Source organism: Periplaneta americana, chromosome 17, assembly GCF_040183065.1.
Source record: "Periplaneta americana isolate PAMFEO1 chromosome 17, P.americana_PAMFEO1_priV1, whole genome shotgun sequence".
Taxonomy (NCBI): Eukaryota; Metazoa; Arthropoda; class Insecta; order Blattodea; family Blattidae; genus Periplaneta; species Periplaneta americana.
In genome coordinates this window covers 9538153-9561021 of record NC_091133.1, presented here as the reverse complement: position 1 = coordinate 9561021, position 22869 = coordinate 9538153, and the positions used below count along the sequence as shown (strand labels likewise).

Sequence of the window (22869 nt, the reverse complement as noted above, 5' to 3'; positions counted from 1 at the left end):
GTTTCACGGTCAGAAGTGCTAACCCTTACTCCACAGCAATAGATAATAATTAGTGTTAGGAATATATATATATATATATATATATATATATATATATATATATAATTTTTACATAAATATCAACAGTAGCCTACTCGTCACACATTGGAGTTACGAGGAATGGCTACTACATTTGTGGTTGCCTTCATTTTATTTTTGTTAAGAATAATGGATTTATGATATGAAAAGTAAGTAATGAAGTACATGCAATATATTTTTTGATCAAATGAAATTCCGATATTAATCCCAACTCACATCAAAATTATTCAATAAGATTATCATTCTTTCTTAAGATAGAAATACTTCCGTAATCGCGATTACAAATCAAATGATTGGCAGCACAGGTCTGTGCCTGTGACAAGACAATTCTAAGAGGCATATTGTTATGCATATTTGTATACAGAATTTTGGATCCCTTATGCTTGTAGCGAGGGCAGATGTCAACATTCGGCTGGCTCTCACAAGGTACACTGTGTCATGGTCTAACTACAGATTACATTAGTATAAGTGTCTGGCTCATAGTCTTGTTAATGTAAACCGGGCATGTCAAGAACACGGGCAATGCTACGAAATGCTGTCAATCAGATTCAACATTGAGGGCAACTGTGGTTTGAGTGAGCATCGCGATGTGCAAGAGAAATTTATAGGATGATACTAGTTTCTACAGATACGGAAATGAAATCTGGAGCTCCCTTATTGTATAAGTTTTCCTTACAACACACTCAACATGCGCAGTAAACAGATCCCCTGTATATATGCTAGCTACTTGTGGACGTCGTGTGAAATTGTTGCCTAAATATAGGTGGTCTCCCATTAAGACTCGCTCCAAATTTTAATTTCGTATCTGTACATATCCATGCTAGCATCATTTATTTACGAAATTTGTTTCGAAAACCATGCTAAATAATATTTCCTCGGAGGTACACTTGACAATAATTATTAATACAAATTGTTTCACACTATAACGCAAATAATTTTAAATATTCCTATATTGTGAATGACACTACCCACTCATGAATAAATGTGCTATAGGCAATATCTAGACACCTTTTTAAAATGTTTATATACAGACGAATTTTTCAAAATAAAACTAAATAATTCAAATCTATTTTTCTTCTTAAACACATATACAAACTTCCAGGTTTGTCCTTATTCGTGAATATATTATGATATTATTACGATGTACTTCATACAAACTTCCAGGTTTGTCCTTACTTTATACAAACTTCCAGGTTTGTCCTTATTCGTGAATATATTATTACGATGTACTTTATACAAACTTCCAGGTTTGTCCTTAGTTTATAGGAACTTCCGGGTTTGTCCTTATTCGTGAATATATTATTATATTATTGCGATGTACCAAAGTACAGATATTTCCATGCAGAAATTCTGCGTCATCATATGATGAAGGATGAGTGGAACAGAGAAAAATTCTCTCCTGCACCGGGGTTTGAACCCGGGTTTTCAGCTCTACGTGCTGACGGTCTATTCACTAAGCCACACCGGATTCCCATTCCGTTGTCGGATTGAATCCCCTCAGTTTAAGTTCCACCTCTTGGATTCCCTCTAGTGCCCTACCATCAAGCACTGCATCACAGATATATGACAGTGGCACAATGTCCACACATGTGCAGAGGTGCACTCATCCTTCATCATATGACGCATAATTTCTGCACGGAAATATCATATGCACTTTGGCACATCGTAATAATATATATGCGAAAAATAAACACTTAGTGATTTAAGACGCCAATTATTCTGTCGGATCCCGGCCACTTAGTCACTCATAACGAGTGCACCTCTGCACATGTGTGGACATTGTGCCACTGTAATACATCTATGACGCAATACATGAGGTTAGGCCATTAGAGAGAACCCAAGAGGTGGAACTAAAAGTGAAAGGATTCAATCTGACATTGGTTTGGGAATCCGGTGTGGCTTAGTGGATAGAGCATCAGCACGTAGAGCTGAAAATTCGAGTTCAAATCCCGGTGCCGGAGAGAATTTTTCCCCATTTCACTCATCGTTCATCTTATCCGTGAAACTTTTCAATCTTCTGAATTCTTGTGGTAATCTCTACAATTTATTCTTGCTGGAAACTATCCTCGAAACAGACTCTATGTGAGAATCTGTCAAATATCGTCGTGTGATTCAATTGGTGAAAAACTGTTTGCACCTAGAATCGACCCCTATTATTAACAGTATATGTACTCTAAATTTACGGGTAACGTGGAATTCAAAAAAATAAATTAGAACATTAAAATGTACAATAAAATAGTTAAAAAGATAGCATTATATCTTCTATAAACTTTTTCAATAAGTATAACAATTTGGACTACTGGCACTTATAATTTCAAATACACTTTTTTATAATCATCAATCATTTTCATTCTATAATATTCCACGATGCTCTTGAATTCATGGAAATTATATACAATGTAATATCATAGGGAGAAAAGAAATGGCCACCCTATCTTTTGGCCTAGTTGCCTCACAAGTGGTGCCTTCTTCGTATCACTTGTGAAGTTCAGACCTGTCATCAGATAGTTGACTAATCAATCGCTGTACATTAAATGTCTTACAGATAGTATGTTCTTTACACACTATACATTGTGCCTCTCCATCGTGATTGCGCATTGTAAGTTTGAATGCCTACTCTTAATGCATACTTACTGACTTTTAAGGAACCCGGAGGTTCATTGCCGCCCTCACATAAGTCCGCCATTGGTCCCTATCCTGAGCAAGATTAATCCAGTCTCTATCATCATATCCCACCTCCCTCAAATCCATTTTAATATTATCTTCCCATTTAAGTCTCGGTCTCCCCAAAGGTCTTTTTCCCTCCGGCCTCCGAACTAGCTCTCTATATGCATTTCTGGATTCGCCCATACGTGCTACATGCCCTGCCCATCTCAAACGTCTGGATTTAATGTTCCTAATTATGTCAGGTGAGGAATACAATGCGTGCAGTTGTGTGGTGTGTAACTTTCTCCATTCTCCTGTAACTTCATCCCTCTTAGCCCCAAATATTTTTCTAAGCACCTTATTCAAAAACACCCTTAACCTATGTTCCTCTGTCAAACTGAGAGTCCAAGTTTCACAACCATAAAGAACAACCTGTAATATAACTGGTTTATAAATTCTAACTTTCAGGTTTTTTTTACAGCAGATTGGATGATAAAAGCTTGTCAACCGAATAATAACAAGCAATTCTCATATTTATTTAATCTTCATGCTTAATTTAATTTAAGTAGGTTACTTTACGATGCTGTATCAAATATTAGGTTATTTAGCATCTGAATGAGCTGAAGATGATGTCGGTGAAATGAGTCCGAGGTCCAGCACCACAAGTTACCCAGCATTTGCTCCAATTGGTTTGAGGGAAAACCCCGGAAAAAATCTCAACCAGGTAACTTGCCCTGACCGGATTCGAACTCAGGCCACCTGGTTTCGCGGCCAGACGCGCTAAACCTTCATGCAAAGATTGAATAACAGCTGCTGCTGATTCTGGAATTAGTTGTGTGATATGGATGCCAGTTATGTTTCATAATTACACTGATATCCTAAAATCATTTAAACTTATATTGAACAGAAATGGATCATATTTCTGTGAAAAACGAATAAATATTAAAAAAATAATTAATTCATCAACCTAACTAGGTAAATCACACATTTTAAAATAAAAGATTCAAACAAACACAATACATACCTTTATATAAAACTCTACAGGTTCTCACTACTACTTACCATATGTTTTTTCAGTAAGTCTTAAAAAGCAAACAATCTCGTGTCTCCTACTACTAGTGTACTTATTCACCTTTGCCACTCCTCTTGTGGTTAAAGAAATAAAGAAAGGTGCTCAAAAGCTGCACTGTTTACACGGCGGGTGACTTACCAAAAGAACTGCTGGTTTCATTCAGATATAAGTCACAGGAAATGCATTTTGTTATTGATTAATAAGAGATCTTTTCCTGGCAAACATTTCTGCAATTTCACTGCCAAAAAAGTCTAAACCTTGCAGGTATGCTTCGAAAGGCAACTCATTTATCATCATTAAGCAGTGCAGATATATAAGTAATTTTGTTTGAGCTATGAGGCAGGACACGTCTTGAATACCAGCTTTGCAATCTGACAAAACTACTATTTGAGTAAAAATAATTTTCCGAATAGATTCTTCGCAGTTGTTTTTATTATGAGGATTTCTCCATTACAATTTTTAGTTCATTGTCCAGTATGACAATAAATTGAAAATAGTTTATAAGTTCCACCTGCTCCAGCAACTGAATTGTTACATAATGATGTAAAATTAATGAATCGTTGACATAAAGATATGGAGGGATTATACACCGTGTCTCTCTTAGAGGGATCGAAAAATAAGTGCTAATTTAAAGTATAAATGATGGTTTTATAACTTTACTTTTGTATAACTTGATGTAAAAGCTCTTCGAGTTTCGAATAATGGTCAGTGTAACTCGATGTGTGCGCCTTGACCTATACCAAAGACATCTAAAATGTTCTCAACCTTTTGCCAAGTGAAGTGATTAGCGCAGCTGGATTTTAATGCATGGTCTCAGTTTTTCCAAAGTGTCAACTGTATCACGTTGGTACACAACACTTGTCAGAAACCCCAGAGAAGGTCAATGGACGTCAAGTCGGTTGATCTAGTTGGCCAGGCAAGGGTTCTCCTCATCTGATCAACCTATTAGGAAAGTTTGCATTCAAGAAGCCACGCACTGTTCCATAGTAATGGGATGGAGCCCCATGTTGCTGAAAAACCGATTCAGGGAGGAGTTGATCAACAACAAAAGTTCTGCAACATGTCCAGATACACATTCCCTGTGATTGTCACCTCGATGAAGAAGAATGGTCCAATGATGGAATGTTCTACTGAATGGCACCAGGCCTGTTTCCTCGATAAATGTTAGTGCGCATGAACATGCAACTGCTTTCAAACCACTGGTGCATAAACTTGGACAGTTTCTGCACCTTGTCAGATATAAATCAAAACAATAACTTCATCTGATTTTAAATGGTTAGCATTTATTTCTCGATCCCTCTAAGCAGGACATGGTGTATTTATCTGATCCATTTCTAAGGTTTGGAGACTGAAAATGGGAAAATGAGAGCAAATTGTTCACAAGGAAGTTAATATCCTCAACAATTTCCTTTATATATGGACTTTTACAGTGCGTTTCAAAAGTCATGCATATTTTCTACTACAGCTAAATGGAATTGTATTTCGAAAAATGCTCTGACACATCAAACAGCATATTCTAAAAGACACTTTTTCACAAAAAACAAATCATTATTGATATCATTGTTGTGCGAACTGTGACGTCATTGGAAATATTTTTAAAATGACACTCTGTATTTTTCTGTATACCATCTGAAAATTGTATTATTCTCCATGATTATACAAGCTATCATTTAATTTATACAACAAACGTTGCTATAGTAACAAAACAAATAGTTGGATTTCCTGGTGTTATGGAAGCAGTTTATTTGTAGAAATTAAAAGATAATATCGATGTTATTAAGTGAAAGTGAGCGAATTGAAATTTTAATGATGATTAGATACGGTGACAGAAACTGTACACAAGATGAAGTATGTGCACATTCCAATGAAACACATCCACATCACTCTCCTATTTATCAATCTACTGTGAGTAGAATACACAAAAAATTCAATGAAAATGGACATGTGAGAGATGTCCAAAGATATGGTAAATCAGCATCAACTACCGAAGAACTGGAGGGAGACGTTTTAATAACAGTGAAAGATAATCCACATTCTCCCTTACTTAATTACAATCTACATTTGATGTATCAGGACAAGAGTATCTGGAGATTGCTCTGTAGTAATAAATATTATCCTAATAAAGTGCAGCCTTGCACGAGCTAATGGAAGATGACGGAGAGAGAAGATTGCAATTCTATGAGGCAATAACCAACCTCTACAATAGACCACAATTTCGTATCAAGCTTGCTTTTCTTTGATGAATCTACATTTTGTCTGGATGGAGAAGTGAATAGACAAAATTGAACGAACTGGTCAGAAACTAACCCATGTTGGGTGGTAAAAACTCTCACGCAATTTCCCCAGAACATAAATGTAAAGGAAGGGATTCTTGGATGCAGAGTTTTGGGACCCTACTTTTTTGATGATACAATTAATGGGGATCAGTATTTAGATTTTTTGCATGAAGAGTTACTAGCAGTCCTTGCCGTTCTTCTACTCAAACCTCCAGGATCTAGACTTACCTAATGATTCCATCTGGTATCAGAAGAGATGGGGCTCCTCCTCATTATGCTGCTCCTGTACGGTAATATCTGAATAAAATGTTTCCTAATAGATGGGTCGGAAGAAGAGGATTTGTAGAGTGGCCTGCAAGATCGCCGGATCTTTCCCCTCTTGATTACTTTCTATAGGGTTATTTGAAATCTAAGGTATTATCTACGAAGCCTGCTGATATTCATGAGTTGAGAAGCAGAATACGAGTGGAGTGTAGAGAAATATCACCAGCAGTCACTGAAAGTGTTAAAAAAGAATATGTTCTGCGTCTTTTACATTGTCACATCATAAATGGGCAACACTTTGAACATTAAATTAATTGAAAATTTGCTTCTGTAACACATTTCCTTTAACGATTTATTTTGTTACCATAGCAATGTGTGTTGTATAAAACAATTGATAGCTTGTGTAACCATGGGGAATAATAAAATCTTTCAGATAGTACAGGAAAAAATACAGTGTCATTTAAAAATGTTTCCGATAACGACACAAGTCGCAAAACAATGATATGAATGGTTTGGTTAAGTGAAAAAAAATGTCTTCTAAAATACACTGTTTGATGTGTCCATTTAGCTGTAGCAAAAAATATGCGTGACTTTGAAACGCATAGTATATTTAGATTCATGGATGGGTGGTTACATGGCTGAATGTATGAATGTATGCATAGATGGAAGAATGGAGACATAGACAAACACACACACGCACAAATAAAGCGAAAGGTGTTGTATTTTCGTTTTTTTTTTCTGTTATTTTGCAATGCTGTATCAACATCTCAGATTATTTAGTGTCTGAATAAAATGAAGGTGATAATGCCAGTGAAATGAGTCTAAAGTTCAGCAAAGAAAGTTACCCAGCATTTGCTCGTACTGCGTTTACGGAAAATCCCGGAAAAAACCTCAACCAGGTAACTTGTCCCAACTGGGATTAGAACCCGGGCCACCTGGTTTCGCGGTCAGACACGCTAACCATTACCCCACAGGAGTGGACTAAACCAATAGATGAGAGACAGAAAAGAGACAGATAAACACATAAAGAGAGACAAGAGACATACATATGGGCTATTCCATCTCAAATCGACCGAAATATAGAGAAAATTGACCTTGCAATTTTTAAATACAATGAAACTTTTTCTGTCCGTAGACAATTGTGATATAATGCTTTGTGCAAAGTTTGAGGCATCAGAACTTCATAGTGTTTAAATTAATAATATTTAACTTTATCGTACTTTCATAAAATTAGCAACTTTAAACTGTTGTGGCTCCGAAACCCTTTCACCCAATTATCAAAATCATGGTTTATTTTGATGCTGAGAAGTTAAAGTTTATATCGACACGTAAACAGTTTTTCTTACTTTTTATGGAAATGGAAAAATTTAGATTTTTCTTCATTAAGACGTCTTTGGCCACGAAAAAATATTTTAAAAATATATGGTTAGATTCCGCATTGAAAGTACAAATAAACAAATGATTTTTACTGGTGCACCGTTAAAAAAAAAAGTATTGAAAATATCAAATAAACAAAATAAATAGTATGCGCATGAACTAACCAGCTGGCCGGTGTGGCTTAGTGGATAAAGCATCAGCATGTAGAGCTGAAAACCCGGGTTGAAATCCCAGTGCCGGAGAGAATTTTTCTCCGTTCCATTACTCTTTCATCATATGATGACGCAGAATTTTTGCATGGAAATATCATATGTACTTCGGTACATTAAAATAATATATATGATATGCGTAAATCACTTCGTGATTTAAGACGGCGCTTATTCCGTCGGATCCCGGCCAACTAGTCACTCATAACGAGTGCATCTCAGCACATGTGTGAACTTCAGTCCTATGTTCATAGACATCCATGACGTAGTGCAGATGGAGGCCACTAGAGGGAACCCAAGAGTTGGAACTTAAACTGAGACGATTCTGTCCGGCACCGAGATGGGTATCCGGTGTGGCTTGGTGGATAAAGCATCAGCACGTAGAGCTGAAACCTGGGTTCAAATCCCGGCACTGGAGAGAATTTTTCTCCGATCCATTACTCTTTCATCGTATGACTGTAGGTAGTCGAGACAAGCAAGGCCAGGAGACAAACACGTGATGTGTCGTCTAGCAGTCATGGCTGGGCTAGCTTTATCACAAGTTTTCATAAACACAGGAGTAAAATGACGCCCAATGCTAGCTTATTTTGAGCTCTCGGCCAGTGCATGCGGCACTGCGCCATTCAAGTCTAGGCGTGTGAAAATTATTTATTTAATACCCTCGAAACTTATTGCCGAGCCACTATGCAAACAATGCCGAATCCCTCTTAATAATGCAAGGTTTTTTCTCAATATGTTTTTACATTTTCACAAATAGCCAAAAAGCCTAAAAGCAAGTAAAATCAGATTATCTGTCTCTCTGTGTACAATAAAAATAAAGATTTCTTCTTAACATAACCTACCAAATGTCAGCTCGTTCAATGTTTTGCAGTAAATGGTTCCAGAGTTCTGAGTGTTGAAAGAGACTTGTTTTTATAAATTTGTCGCTCAATAATACGAAAACCGTTTGACTTTCGATAGTATATTTTTGAAAATGCACTCCCCTCAGCACCTTCTATAAGTAGGGAAAAAATTAGAGTATAAAAAAAATGCGAGGTTTTTTACTGATCGATTTCATATAGAATACCCCATATAGACAAACACTATAGGGACTTACAGGCAGATTTACAAATAGACATGGAGGTTCAAAGTTCTGAGTTGTTCCTTTGAATGGCAATCATGTTGAAACCAATTACGAATTTCTATGCTTCGTCATTATTATTTAAATCAAGCAGTGAAACTAACAAGAGAAAGAAAGTCTCACACACTTCACTCACCTCTCACTTAAGGTTTCATCCTCTTCTGCCGTTACTTCCAGTTTGACCTCTCCCTCCAGTTTATTTAACTCATGTGCCTCCTCCTACAAAACATTACGTGAAACAATGGTATAGCATAGTAATAGTTGAAGAATCAATGCATGGCAGCTTATATTTTGTTGACTTGATTTTAAATCCTACTGAAACCAGTAAAAAGTCAAACACTGTCGCTGAGAAATGCATATGAATTTAAAAAATACAAATACAACATTTACGGCGTTTTGTAAAAACATCTTATTTTAATTAAAAATTAAGTCATTAAGTTAATTGCAGGCGTAAATAAGAATGGCCCTCAAATGACATTCTGAGATGAACATATGTGAGTAGGACTCAGGAAGACCAAGTTGACAATTGATCGACCTCACTTATTTACAAATGGTCTTTAAAGGACCTGGAGGTTCATTGACGCCATCATATAACATCGCCGTCGGTCCCTATCTGCGCAAAATTAATCCAGTCCCTGCCATCATATCTCACCTCCCTCAAATCCATTTTTATACTATTTTCCCATCTAAGCCTCAGCCACACCAAAGATCTTTTTTCCAGCAGGTCTTTCAACAAACAATCTATATGCATTTACGGATTCGCCCATACATCCTACATACCACGCCTATCTCGAACATCTGAATTTAATGTTTCTAATTATATTAGGTGAAGAATACAACGTGTGCAGTTATACGATGTGTAACTTTCTCCATTGTCCTGTAACTTTATCCCTTTTAGCCTCAAATACTTTCCTATGCACCTTATTCTCAAACACCCTTAATCTTTGTTCCTCTGTCAAAACGAGAGGCCAAGTTTCGTAATCATACTTTTTTTTTAGTAGGTTATTTTACGACGCTTTATCAACATCTTATTTAGCGTCTGAATGAGATGAAGGTGACAATGCCGGTGAAATGAGTCCGGGGTCCAACACCGAAAGTTACCCAGCATTTGCTCATATTGGGTTGAGGGAAAATCCCGGAAAAAACCTCAACCAGTTAACTTGCCCCAAACGGGAATCGAACCCGGGCCACCTGGTTTCGCGGCCAGACGCGCTGACCGTTACTCCACACACAATCATACAAAACAACTAGTAATATAAATGTTTTATGAATTCCAATTTTCACGTTTTTGAGAGCAGACTGGATGACAAAAGCTTCTCAACCAAAGACATTGTATTTATTCTGAATTTAAGTTGCTCTCGAGTGTCCTATATAATTCTTTTCTTAGTAGGTTATTTTACGACGCTGTATCAACATCTGAGATTATTTAGCATCCGAATGAAATGAAGGTGATAATGCCAGTGAAATAAGTCCGGGGTTCAGCACCAAAAGTTACCCAGTATTTGCTCATATTGGGTTGAGGCAAAACCCAGGAAAAAACCTCAACCAGGTAACTTGCCCAGACCGAGATTCGAGCCCAGGCCACCTGGTTTCGCGGCCAGACGCGCTAACCGTTACTCCACAGGTGTGGACCATTTATAATTGTTACTGTAGCTCCAAGGTACATGAATTTTTTCACCTTTTCAAAGGAGGTATGTTCAAATTATATATTTTCATTTCGTACTATGTTCTGATAACGAGACATAATCATATACTTTGTTTTTTCGGGGTTTACTTCCAAATCTATCTCCTTGCTTGCTTCATGTGAAATTTCTGCAATTTTCCTAATCGTCTAGGGATTTTGTCATAACATATTCAAATTATCTACATAAACAAGCAGCTGATGTAACTCATTCAATCCAAATCGCCACTCTTTTCCTAGACTTTCCCAATGGCATAATCTGCAGCAAAGTTTAAACGTGAAGGTGATAGTACATCGGACGCACTTCCGTACAGGGGCAGCGGCAAATTGTGATTATGGTACTTTGTACTGATTTAATAGTTACTTAATATTGATAAGCGTATTTTGTTTACTAGAATGAAGTGCTTTTGACACGGTATATCATAATATTGAACGTGGTTATGTTATGGTACAGAGGTTACGACATGTGACGGTTGTAGTGGGACGCCATTTTCGTGTTGCGAATATAATGTAGCTATCAGATTATTTTTTATTTTAGTGGGTGATATTACGTTACGTACCTTTAAGCTTTTGTTGTTTTACTGACAGCTTCTGTAATGACGTTGGTTCTTGTTGTATGTTCTTTACGTAGGCTGTGTACACGGATTGACTGTTGTCTGGAATAGTGTACGTCGAGCTGTGTACCTGGATTGACTGTTGTCAGGAATGGTGCACACAGATCGAATGTGATGACGTCAGTTGACGTCATGGGGAGTTTGAAGTGTGTTAGAACACTAAATTAGCTACTTAAGTCTGCTTTCCACATATCGTTGATTAGTTAGATATTAGACTAAATAAATTTGACATAGATTAGTGATAAGTTACATGTTAGTTTAGGTTAGACGTCAGTTTAGGTGTGTGTATTTGAAAGATGTTAGTTTAGGAATTTTGGAAAGGTTAGACGTCAGTTTAGGTGTGTGTATTTGAAAAATGTTAGTTTAGGGTTTTTTGGAAAGGTTAGACGTCAGTTTAGGATTTTTTTTGGAAAGGTTAGACGTCAGTTTAGGGTTTTTTTTTTGGAAAGGTTAGTCGTCAGTTTAGGTGTGTGTATTTGAAAAATGTTAGTTTAGGGTTTTTTGGAAAGGTTAGACGTCAGTTTAGGATTTTTTTTTGGAAAGGTTAGACGTCAGTTTAGGTGTGTGTATTTGAAAAATGTTAGTTTAGGGTTTTTTTTGGCAAGGTTAGACGTCAGTTTAGGTGTGTGTATTTGAAAAATGTTAGTTTAGGGTTTTTTGGAAAGGTTAGACGTCAGTTTAGGATTTTTTTTTGGAAAGGTTAGACGTCAGTTTAGGTGTGTGTATTTGAAAAATGTTAGTTTAGGGTTTTTTGGAAAGGTTAGACGTCAGTTTAGGTGTGTGTATTTGAAAAATGTTAGTTTAGGGTTTTTCGGAAAGGTTAGACGTCAGTTTAGGGTTTTTTTGGAAAGGTTAGGCGTCAGTTTAGGGGTTTTTTTTGGAAAGGTTAGACGTCAGTTTATGTGTGTGTATTTGAAAAATGTTAGTTTAGGGTTTTTTTTGGAAAGGTTAGACGTCAGTTTAGGGTTTTTTGGAAAGGTTAGACGTCAGTCTAGGTGTGTGTATTTTTAAAAATGTTAGTTTAGGGTTCTTTGGAAAGGTTAGACGTCAGTTTAGGTGAGTGTATTTGAGAAACGTTAGTTTAGGGTTTTCTGGAAAGGTTAGAAGTCAGTTTAGGGTTTTTTTGGACAGGTTAGACGTCAGTTTAGGTGTGTGTATTTGTAAAAGGTTAGATGTTTTCCGTATATGAGGGTTTTGAAGTATTTCGTGTGACGGTTATTATTTAGTATTGTCTTCTGCGATTATTTTCGTGGTTTATACTGTAGTGGATGTTGTTCTCATGCGTTATGCGGTGGAGAGGAATGTCTCTCTTTGTAAGATGTGACTTAGTATATGACGTGAATTTGGAGATTTGTGATTGGGTTGAGGTTTTGTATAAGTTTCAAGCGTATTTTTCGCAAGTGTTTTTGTAGCCTAATGGTTAAGGCTATGGAGGATAGAAATGAACGTCGGTGGTTCGAGTCTCGTCACTGGCAAGGTAAGTAAAAGTGTGTGTTAATGATAAGGTATGTAATGTAGCTATAAAATTAGGTAGTAGAAATAAAGTAGTTGTGTGTGGAGAAAGGGGAAAAAGGATGGAAGAATGAGAGTGTAGAAGAGTGTGTGAGGGAGGTAGAGAGAGTGGAAAGAGAGGAAAGGAGATAAATTATACTTTTTTTTTTTTGTTTCTGCCTTGAGCGTTTTTTGAGTTGTGATGGTATTTTTTTTTCTGGGAAATGGTGCGTTTCTCTTCATTATCGTTCAGAACATTTTATTGTTATATTATGTAGTTTCTTTCTAATTTTTTTGGCGCCATTTTGGCGCTGCCCCTGTACGGAAGCGCGCCCAGTACATCTCCTTGCTTTACCCCACAGTTCCGACCAACACACTTCACAAAATGCACTCACCTCAACTTCATTCTTCACGATGGTATAGTCAATTGGCACAGAAGATTCATCACATGTCATCTCTGATTTCAGATAGTAGTTTTTGTCGATTATTTCTGTCTTTATTTCAGTCATGCACTGGTATAATACATCTCCTTCCTACAACACACAAATCATAATAATTAATGTAATATACCATAAGTACTTGAACACAAAACACCAGTGAATATATTTATGTCTCTTCCCACTGCTATGAAACCTTAATATCAACCAAAGCACGTACACACTCTCCAAAACCAGTAGTGAAATAATTTGTATGAAAAGCCTAATCCAGTTCGATTTTATTATTCCCAATCTCGTCCGTTGGTTAGTGAAGGAGTTTGACGTGAAGACATGAGTTTTGCTTCATTCCCAACTAAGAGTCACTTAGATGCCACTGCAGAATAGAGGATAATGGAAAAGGATCTACTGAGTAGTCTTTGCCCAGTCACAAACGACTGGCCCCATGCAAAAGGAATCATATATGCGGAGTTTGGCTAAGAAACTGAATTAAGAAGAAAATTTAAAATAAACAAAATGAAGTGCATTTCGTAAATCCGGTGCAAACTACAACTTTCGACACATACCATGGGATTACCTAAAAGTGACTGCCCATACTAAACTGTAACCAAGAATTTAATTCACTTTGAATTTGAACACCGCTCCATGTTGGAAAATGAACCATATTACCTTCTTGTAACTGACTTATGAAAAGTGCAATTTTACGACTAAAAGCCCGCAATTGGTACATCATCTCTACAAAGAGCTTGTCTTTTCCTTGATCAGAAATATTTACATTATTAAAATGTTTAGTAACATCCACCAGAAATACAAGGTTGGCTGTCCAAGTACGATCACTGAGTTCTGGTGCAGGCTTTCCTTTCATTTTAAGAAACTGCCAAATTTGGTCGTGAAGATAAAAGAATCTTTCTAACATCTAGCCTCAGCTCAACCACCGGACCGCACAATAATAAAGAGCATCCCCAAACTGTGTATCTACTTCACGGAGATATTCTTGAAATTGTTGGTGAGTGAGTCCATGTGATCTTAAATAATTAATGTGTTTTACCACTGTTTCCATCACATCACTGACCTTGGCTATTTTCAAAAAAAAAAAAAAAAGTGTGCTGATGAATGAGACAGTGGATTGCAATTAGATCAGAGCCACCAGAATTTTTAACCTTTTCCCTCACAAAGGCAATTAATGCAGATCTTTGACCACGCGCTGCCGGGGTTCCATCAGTTGTTACCGACACCAGACGATCCCAGGGCAGTCCAAAGGCATTTACAGAATCCTCAAAAATATCCAGCCTTGTTGTGGTGTCTTTGAATGACATAAAATCTAATAATTCTTCAGTAACTTGCAGATTGTTGTCAACTCCACGAACAAATATGGCTAGTTGAGCCATATCAGACATGTCTGTTGATTCATCCAGTGCCAAAGAATGCGCCACGAATTCTGTTGCCTTATTTATGAGTAGCTGTTTGACGTCCAGTACCATTTCCGTAATGCGGTGAGCGACTGTAATGCGTGAGAGGGGAATTGCTTCGAAATGATGCACTTCATTTGGACAAAACATTTCCACCACCTCAATCATGCATTCTTTTATAAAGTCACCTGCACTAAATGGTTTTCCAGTTACTACAGTCTTATATGCGAGTTTGTAACTTGCACGCAGGATTGCCTCATTTAACATAATAGGTTCGTTACATTCCTGTAAGTAAATAACAAAAAATATAAATATTTAAAGTTAACTTTCTGGTAATTCTTGTGAAGAAAACCACTGTTACAGGTCCTGCAAAGGATTTTGAAGTGAACGAGACTCTCCGCTGCTTTCCTATGCGAGGATGTTCTGAAAACAAACGCAGTTTTCCTCCTTACTGACACTGTTATAATTAGTATAATATTAATTAAAAGTAGAGTTAATGTTAAAGTATTGTATGGTGGATATGTGTGTGTTCTATTAGTTACCAATTGCATTAATTAATATTGTCACTATGCCACATATAATTTCAAAACTGATAGGGAAAACAGTGTACAATCAAGTACAGGAGATGATAACTGAACTGTATGATTTCATGAAAGAGGACGTCACACATAATAAACATCGATATTCACCTGAATTATTAAAAGTAATTAAGAAAATACCTCTGTTAAGACAATGTATTTCAAATTCATAAAAAATAAATACCGACTTTATCTACGTCGCGTAATAATGCAGCTATCAACTCCTGAACCTTTCCACTCCGATCTTCAGCAACAAAACAATCGTAACTATCTTTATGTAATGACATTTTATGTTATGTTTCTTTCTATCTTTCAAAATGTTGTGGCAGATAAGGCACTGAGTATTCACTCCAGTAGCTATGAAAAAATAAGCATTTCCCCATGCAACATTAAAAAAATTTACCGGATGATCACTTTTCCAGCTTTTAGATTCCTCCATACTGTACTGTAGTAATAGGTAAGCAACATGAAACAGTTACTGAGAATACACACTGCACTCCACTAGATAACTGAGTGGTCGTTTCTATCTCCTCTACCTATAGCAAATTTATGTCATTCTGACGTACCTTCTTCTGATTTTGGCGAGCGGTAGAAATGGCTCTCCTGCTCCGAAGCAGCATGCGTGCTCGTTGAGCGCTGTTTGTGCAAGTATGTTCTACAGTCAATAGTAAAATACCTTATTTACTCGAATATTTCACGCACTTTTTTCCCGCAATTTCGATCTATAAATTAAGGGTGCGTGAATTAAGCGAGGAATTTCACAAGCTGGTATTTTTAAGGGTAAAAATGACAAAACTACGCAGTTCCCTTACATATCCTAGTAACTTGTCTTCAAGATCAGGGAATTTTCCACTTTTTGGCCCACGAAATGCTTTCCTTGATGTATTTGTTTCTTGAAGAGCTTGTTTTTGTTTCCTCCAGTAGCGAATATTAAATTCTGGAACTGTGAATTCACGTCCAGCTGCTCTGTTGCCATGTGTTTCTGCATACGCAATAACTTTTAATTTGAAGGACGCAGTATGACTCGAATATCGAGATTTACCATTCATTGTTAAAACTTTTAACAGACGGCTTTTGACAGGTTTCCCTTTTCGAGTCTCAAACTCAACTGATACAATCCAACACAAAGCTTTCAAACCAACCCCATTCAAATGGTAGGGGGAGGTCAATACCCTATACCGGTATTTTTAAAGGACTTTCATAGACGAGAAGGGTGCGCCTGTAACAGGTAGCTGTCCTGTCCCAAATACCGCTATGCACTCCTCGTTACGGCATTTAAGATACCGTACATTCAGGGCTCCTCAACATAACACACCTCATTACTTCAAGTTTCAGCATGTACTTGTTACAGTATTTCACGAATATTAAATGCGTGAAATATACGAGGAAATTAATTTATTATATTATATAGTAAATAATTTGGGTGCGTGAAATATGCGTAAAAGAATAACACTAATATAATATTGTTATGTTCAAATACATGCTTACTTCTTTTTGTATTTCATCATACAAATATATTTCACTTCTCAACGATCATTAAGTTATTATGAAAAAAAATGTATAACGGGAAATGTGAAATATTTTTGAAAATGAGTTAATGTACTAGACGTTTCGGGCATGCTTCCGAACAGGGGCAGTGGCATTTCCTCTAGGGTTAGAACCTAGTTTAGGTGTGTTTGTATTAATCGAAAAACAGGGGCTAGAAAATACTCAGAATAGGAATGTTTATATATATTTTTTCGATTAATATACACACACCTCAACTAGACTCTAACCTTAGAGGAAATGCCACTGCCCCTGTTCGGAAGCGCACCCTATGTTTCTTTTGAGATTAATCAGTGCCCAATATAGTACAGTTATTCTCTTAAATACTGATTCAAGCCGAAATTATGTCTGCCCTATGACATCTCTCATTACATTACTACAGCAAGACAAGTTCGTATGGACGCTATTTCATCTGTAACTCAAAACTATGACCAAGGTAAGAAATAAATCAGTGCTATGTTTTAAGCAGCAACATACCCTCGCTCATGAAAATAACAGCAAGCCATCGCAAACACCTATTCCACAACTTTGAGAAATGAATTTTTCAGGCGCGATAGCCGAGAAGTCTACTTCGGAGAAGAAATTTGTCACGAAACTTTAACCACCCAGGATTCTGATGAGTTTGAGCAACACAATAGGTAGCGAAATCTGGTTCCCCGGATCAGCTATATCGGTAGGGGAGATCATGATTATCATAAAATACTATGTACTGATTCGACTACAGTGCACCATCATTGACGTACGCTGACTTGAGTGCACCAGTCGGTTGATCTAACTTGGCCCTGTGTGGGCTGTCTCATCCAGGTTTATTGCAGGATGTTTTCCACCCACATAATAACCTAGGCTATATTGTTCTAAATAAGTATTTAGACAATAAACGTTAAATGGTAATTACTAACAATATAGGCTACCTCAGATAAATTTTTATGTTCTTCTATATCTGAGTTATGACTTCTTTCAATTCCCAGAGGGTCGATCTCAGATTTTATCTTGATCACGTCCATCACCGCTGAAAAAGAAAATAATGACACTTAAGTTGACATGCACTATGTCAGTTATTTCGATATACTACCACGTGTAATAATAATTCCACATCTGCGTAGTACACAGACGCAAACGAGAACAGATAAGCATGTTGATTCTGGGTATGTTAAAGTATTTCCCCGACAAACGAAGCCGGGGAAATGAAGACTGAAGTTGTCAGAAAGATATTAACCACAGACATGTGTTATTCTATTCAACGATAATGAAAAACAACAGTGTGTATAGCATAAAAGTTTCAAATGTAAATATGACTTCCTGTTATCCAATTTTTATATACAAGTGCAAAAGTTAAATACATTACTGCACTATGAGGCGACCAACACCACAAAGACTAGATGGACTGAAATGCACACGAAAAGTGTATAGATGCTGTTTACAACATAAATTCTGTACAAGTTTAGAACATTGTCCGATTGAGAATAATAATTGATTATGCAACTTACAATTATATAGAATGCAATGTAACAATATTTTTACCTCTGAGAATAATACTATACACTTACATACCTGTTTCAAGTTTTAATCCGAAGAATTAGCCGCGTCCAATATTAATACAAACTGTTATTCTGGATAATATAATCAAGGAGGCCGTGCTACGCGTGTTATTAGACAGAGGAGTACTGTACTCCAAGCACGAGAAAGACTTTGGGGACTGAGACGAAGCAGGGTAATGCTGTGAATGAATGTTGATGTCGTAAGATCACACACGTGGGTACTCGCATCTGCATTGGCTAGCTCTCACAGCACAAACAATAACATTGATACACACATGTATTGATACTACCCTAGTTACAAAATTAGATCACTGTTAATCTCCTGGTCTTTTAATATCTCCATACAGGAAATAATACATGCAGGAGAGCGCATGGTTTTTAAACTGACGTCATAACGGTAATATTATCTATCTACTTCGCTCCAATAGATGACGCAATAGTAAGCACATTCCTTTCACGGTTGATCTCCTGGTTGGAGAACAGTACATCGGGACCATAGACTTACTAAATAACCGTTTGCACATGACATTTGCACATCTCCTTGTTATGATCGTTGTTTGTATATATAATATATTCCTAGTCACGGCCTACTTGACGAAACATTTCGTAACTTGTACATTTTCACGTACACATGCAGAATAGAATTCACGACGATGATGATGATGATGATGATGATGATGATCATCATCATCATCATCATCATATATGCATGGACAACGTTTGCACTGTTTCCCTCCTTCGATGCGTTTTAGTAGGGGAAGAAATTTAACCTGCGCATAAAGGAATCTCCCCACCACGTGCTTCAGCCCGTACGGACTTGAACATGCACCACTGCCATATGGCATGGTTACTTATAAACGCAACTATGGATGACTCTTTCCTCTAGGGATGAGACCTGACATCAGTAGCATACATCTCTGACCCACAGTTTTGTTACAATAAACATTTTAAAATCTGTAACTTTTTTTTTTTACTACAGTATCTTGAATATGTGCGCAAACTCGAGTGTGGAAACACATATTCTATATCAAAAGGGGATTACATATGTATATTATGTTATATAATGCGTGAATATCATTTCTTATGACAGTAAAAGTGTACCTTTACAGAAAGGCACAAAAGCAACACGTGATTAACATTTGAGACAAATGTTCAGGTACTGACCTAAGAACATAGAATTCACATAATACAGAAGGCATTCCGTCTGTCACTCTTAAATTCAAATCAGATGACAAAAACCCATGCAATAATGTAACACAGGATTCGCACTATGTACATGAAAACACTTAAAATTAATATTACGACGTGTCCGATATAGTATTGCAGAGCACATGGTGCCCTCATACGTAACATAGCAATAATTATTTCTCCATAACGAGAATTTGTTAAAGAGAGTATTAAAAAGAGTGTTTTGAAGCATTTAAATAACAAAGTTAGTGTTATTTAGCGCGCTAATATGACACTAAAGCCATTAACAATATCTTGTAACCAAGGATGTCTCTCTTTCAATTCCTGCACAAACTTCTTGTTGTTCGTACATTTCTTCACTGCGAGGTTACAAAGAATATAGTTTGGTGAACGAAGTATACCAATTATCCGGAGGTGATTGGCGAGACAGTCAAGTGCAGCAGAAAGCCTGAATTTTGCAACTGCTGGTTTGCTAGGTTATCAGTAGTTGCTCTTAGATTTTTGTTATATATTAAATCTTCTCATCTATTTTATCGCTTGCTTTAATTTTGGACCCATTGCTCAATTTCATTATTGATATTATTTACTATACAGTGTGGAGTGAAAATGTGAAGTTTATGGAATGAAAATGTTATACCAGGGATAATTTGTGGAGTGATATCATAAAGAAAAATGCAAACTATTTTTCTCCGCCTTAATATTTTGAAATTTTCACAAAATTTGGAGATTCAGATTTTTTAGCGAGAGAACATTCTCCAGTGGTTTAAGCTGAACAGAATTCCAGGCAAATGTAAAAAACAAAAAAAAAAAAAAAAAAAAAATACATGTTAAAAGACTCTGCTTATTTTGGTCACCTGTTTTTTTTATCTTGAAGTGTCACAGAAACCTCAATCTATAAGAAAATTTGGTATAATCAGAAAACTCTCAGGTATGATGTAATTAAATAAGGCCACTATGTACTAATATCACAACCTGGAATTATTTACATAGCCCAGAAGGCATGTGAATCGGGTCAGCAAAAACCATAAAAATCAGCATAATGAACTACTTGAAAGGTAATTCAATAGATCTGTAATAGTTATCAGTTGTTGACTGCGGTGGCACAGTGGATCAAATGGAGATGTCATACATCTTATGGTAGAACCGAATTGCAATGGTTAATGTCAGCTTCATGCCTTACGTCATTTGCTGCAACATCTAGATGGCCACACTACAGGACCCCATTGTTTCTCAGGACGACTAGGGAAGCAATTTCCCGTTATATAATTGAAAAGTATTTCTACCAGTCAGCCTTCGGTAATGGATGAAGTAGATCTCAGTGCAGTTCAAAAATATCTAATTGATAATAATGATGGCTACAGTGACAGAAAAATGTTCACTGGATTTGCAGGAAAGGGCTCTGGGTTAACATTCACATTCAAGATAGCTCAAAACTGCAAAGAGAATTTTGCGTCTGTATGTTGCAACACTGAATCCAAATGAAAATCTCAGAACTATGGCAGAATTTGAAATGAAAGTGTATGAACCAATGCGATTTGAGATTAAGACTAATTATTCTTCATGCATGAAAGGAGTAAACCACTTATGGTCACCCATAAAACGAAGTCGTTATTTTAGTGACAATTTGAAACAACTAATCGACCCAGTTATTCAAAGGAATGGATATTTTGGGCATCCAGAGAACCTTCTGTTATGCATGTTAGCTGACGAAAGAAAATCAATATGTGAACTAGCCCACAGTCTTATTCTGAAGGCAAGAGCTCAGCATAAAATTATAGGAATACGAAAATTTGTAATTTCTGTTTTAAATTTTAAGACTGTAGACTACATTGAAGTCATATTGTGGCAAAGCTTGAAAGTAGGTGAGCCACCTTTGACAAAAGAATTCTCTCTTGGTAAGTTGAAAAGTATTGTTGAGTGTGATTTCGCACCAGGAGAGAGTTCCACTCTTCTCATGCCACATGCAAGCAGTGGAATGAAATATCAAACTGGTGAAGGAAGCATCTAAAGCTGTGGTCAAGAAACAGAAACAGATTCATCAGAGGAAGATTTCTATCTCGCAAGAAGGTGCCTTACTTTGAAACAAAGAAAAATTACTCATTGTTTTCTGCCAGTTATCCAACAATTTTTTTTAAATTACCGTAAAGCGGGGTGACTTTGAACAGTAATTTAGCGCCTTTCTAAATTAAATGCTGTACCCAATTGCGATAAAACTGTTTAAGTTGTCAATAAACTAGTTCAGTTCTTTCGCAATAGGGTACAGCATTTAATTTAGAGTCGACCTGGTTGGCGAGTTGGTATAGCGCTGGCCTTCTATGCCCAAGGTTGCGGGTTCGATCCCGGGCCAGGTCGATGGCATTTAAGTGTGCTTAAATGCGACAGGCTCATGTCAGTAGATTTACTGGCATGTAAAAGAACTCCTCCGGGACAAAATTCTGGCACATCCGGCGACGCTGATATAACCTCTGCAGTTGCGAGCGTCGTTAAATAAAACATAACATTTTAACATTTTTAATTTAGAAAGGCGCTAAATTACTGTTCAAAGTCACCCCGCTTTACGGTCTTAGTTTCAATAATGATTATTATTCATTACTCCTAAATAAAAACGTAAACCAGATCTAATCTTTTGTTAGTCCCTAATACACTCTTGGCTATGTACAAAATAAATTCTAACTAAAAAAATAAATGAGCTCAAATGGAATTTTTGTCGCATTGTATGTAAAGTACTATATATTTTATTCTTTTGACTCCCCTCAAAAATACTGCGGACTTCAACCCCAATTTATAGTTTTCCAAATAAAGTTTAAATATATGATTTTACAGGAATTCACTAGTTATATAATGAAAAAAGTAACAGAACAAATATACAAAAAGGCAAAAAAATTATAATTTTAAGAAACTTGAAAGCTGTTGGGGAAACTAAAAAATTAAATGTAGGAACTCCATATTTTTGACATTCCAAAGTAAAGTTAAAAGACAGACTTTTGCAAATATATTTAGAAAACAGATAGAAAGCAATTTCATATAAAGATGCTCTTACCATACTGTACATTTCGCTATGTAGTGATATTCGGGTGGTTGCATAAAAACAATTTTTGCTGAGGTTCACAGCACTAGGTTCTTCCTGTTACAGATTTTGACAGCCTGATATGGCGAGTTGAAGTAATAACACGTTTCTTTTACCGTAAGGCCTATAGTTCTCTACAGAGTACCGATCATAGAGACAACAAATTTCTTCTAGAAGTTAAAATCCAAAACTTAAAATATCAGCTAAATAGGAGAAACTTGCAATTACTTCCATTATGGTGTAATTGTCACATGAATGTGACACTTAGCAAAATATTAATACTCA

General features: G+C 36.5%; 1 protein-coding gene across 4 annotated transcripts in view; it reads right to left on the bottom strand.

Moving 5' to 3' along the window:
- LOC138693258 (zinc finger protein 596-like) overlaps window positions 1-22869 on the bottom strand; it is a 50509-nt gene that overhangs the window by 5229 nt on the left and 22411 nt on the right. Inside the window, exons 1-4 of one of the 4 annotated variants that reach the window (XM_069817095.1) lie at window positions 18343-18926; window positions 17703-17800; window positions 13221-13358; window positions 9176-9258 (exon numbers count right to left, since the gene is read on the bottom strand). In XM_069817095.1, the coding sequence (XP_069673196.1) occupies window positions 9176-9258; window positions 13221-13358; window positions 17703-17795 (314 nt within the window). In that variant the 5' untranslated portion in view covers window positions 17796-17800; window positions 18343-18926. Of the gene's footprint in view, window positions 1-4544; window positions 4850-9175; window positions 9259-13220; window positions 13359-14377; window positions 14954-17702; window positions 17801-18342; window positions 18927-22869 lie in introns of those variants that run through there. The other 3 variants (XM_069817097.1, XR_011330265.1, XR_011330266.1) reach the window with 3 other exon arrangements.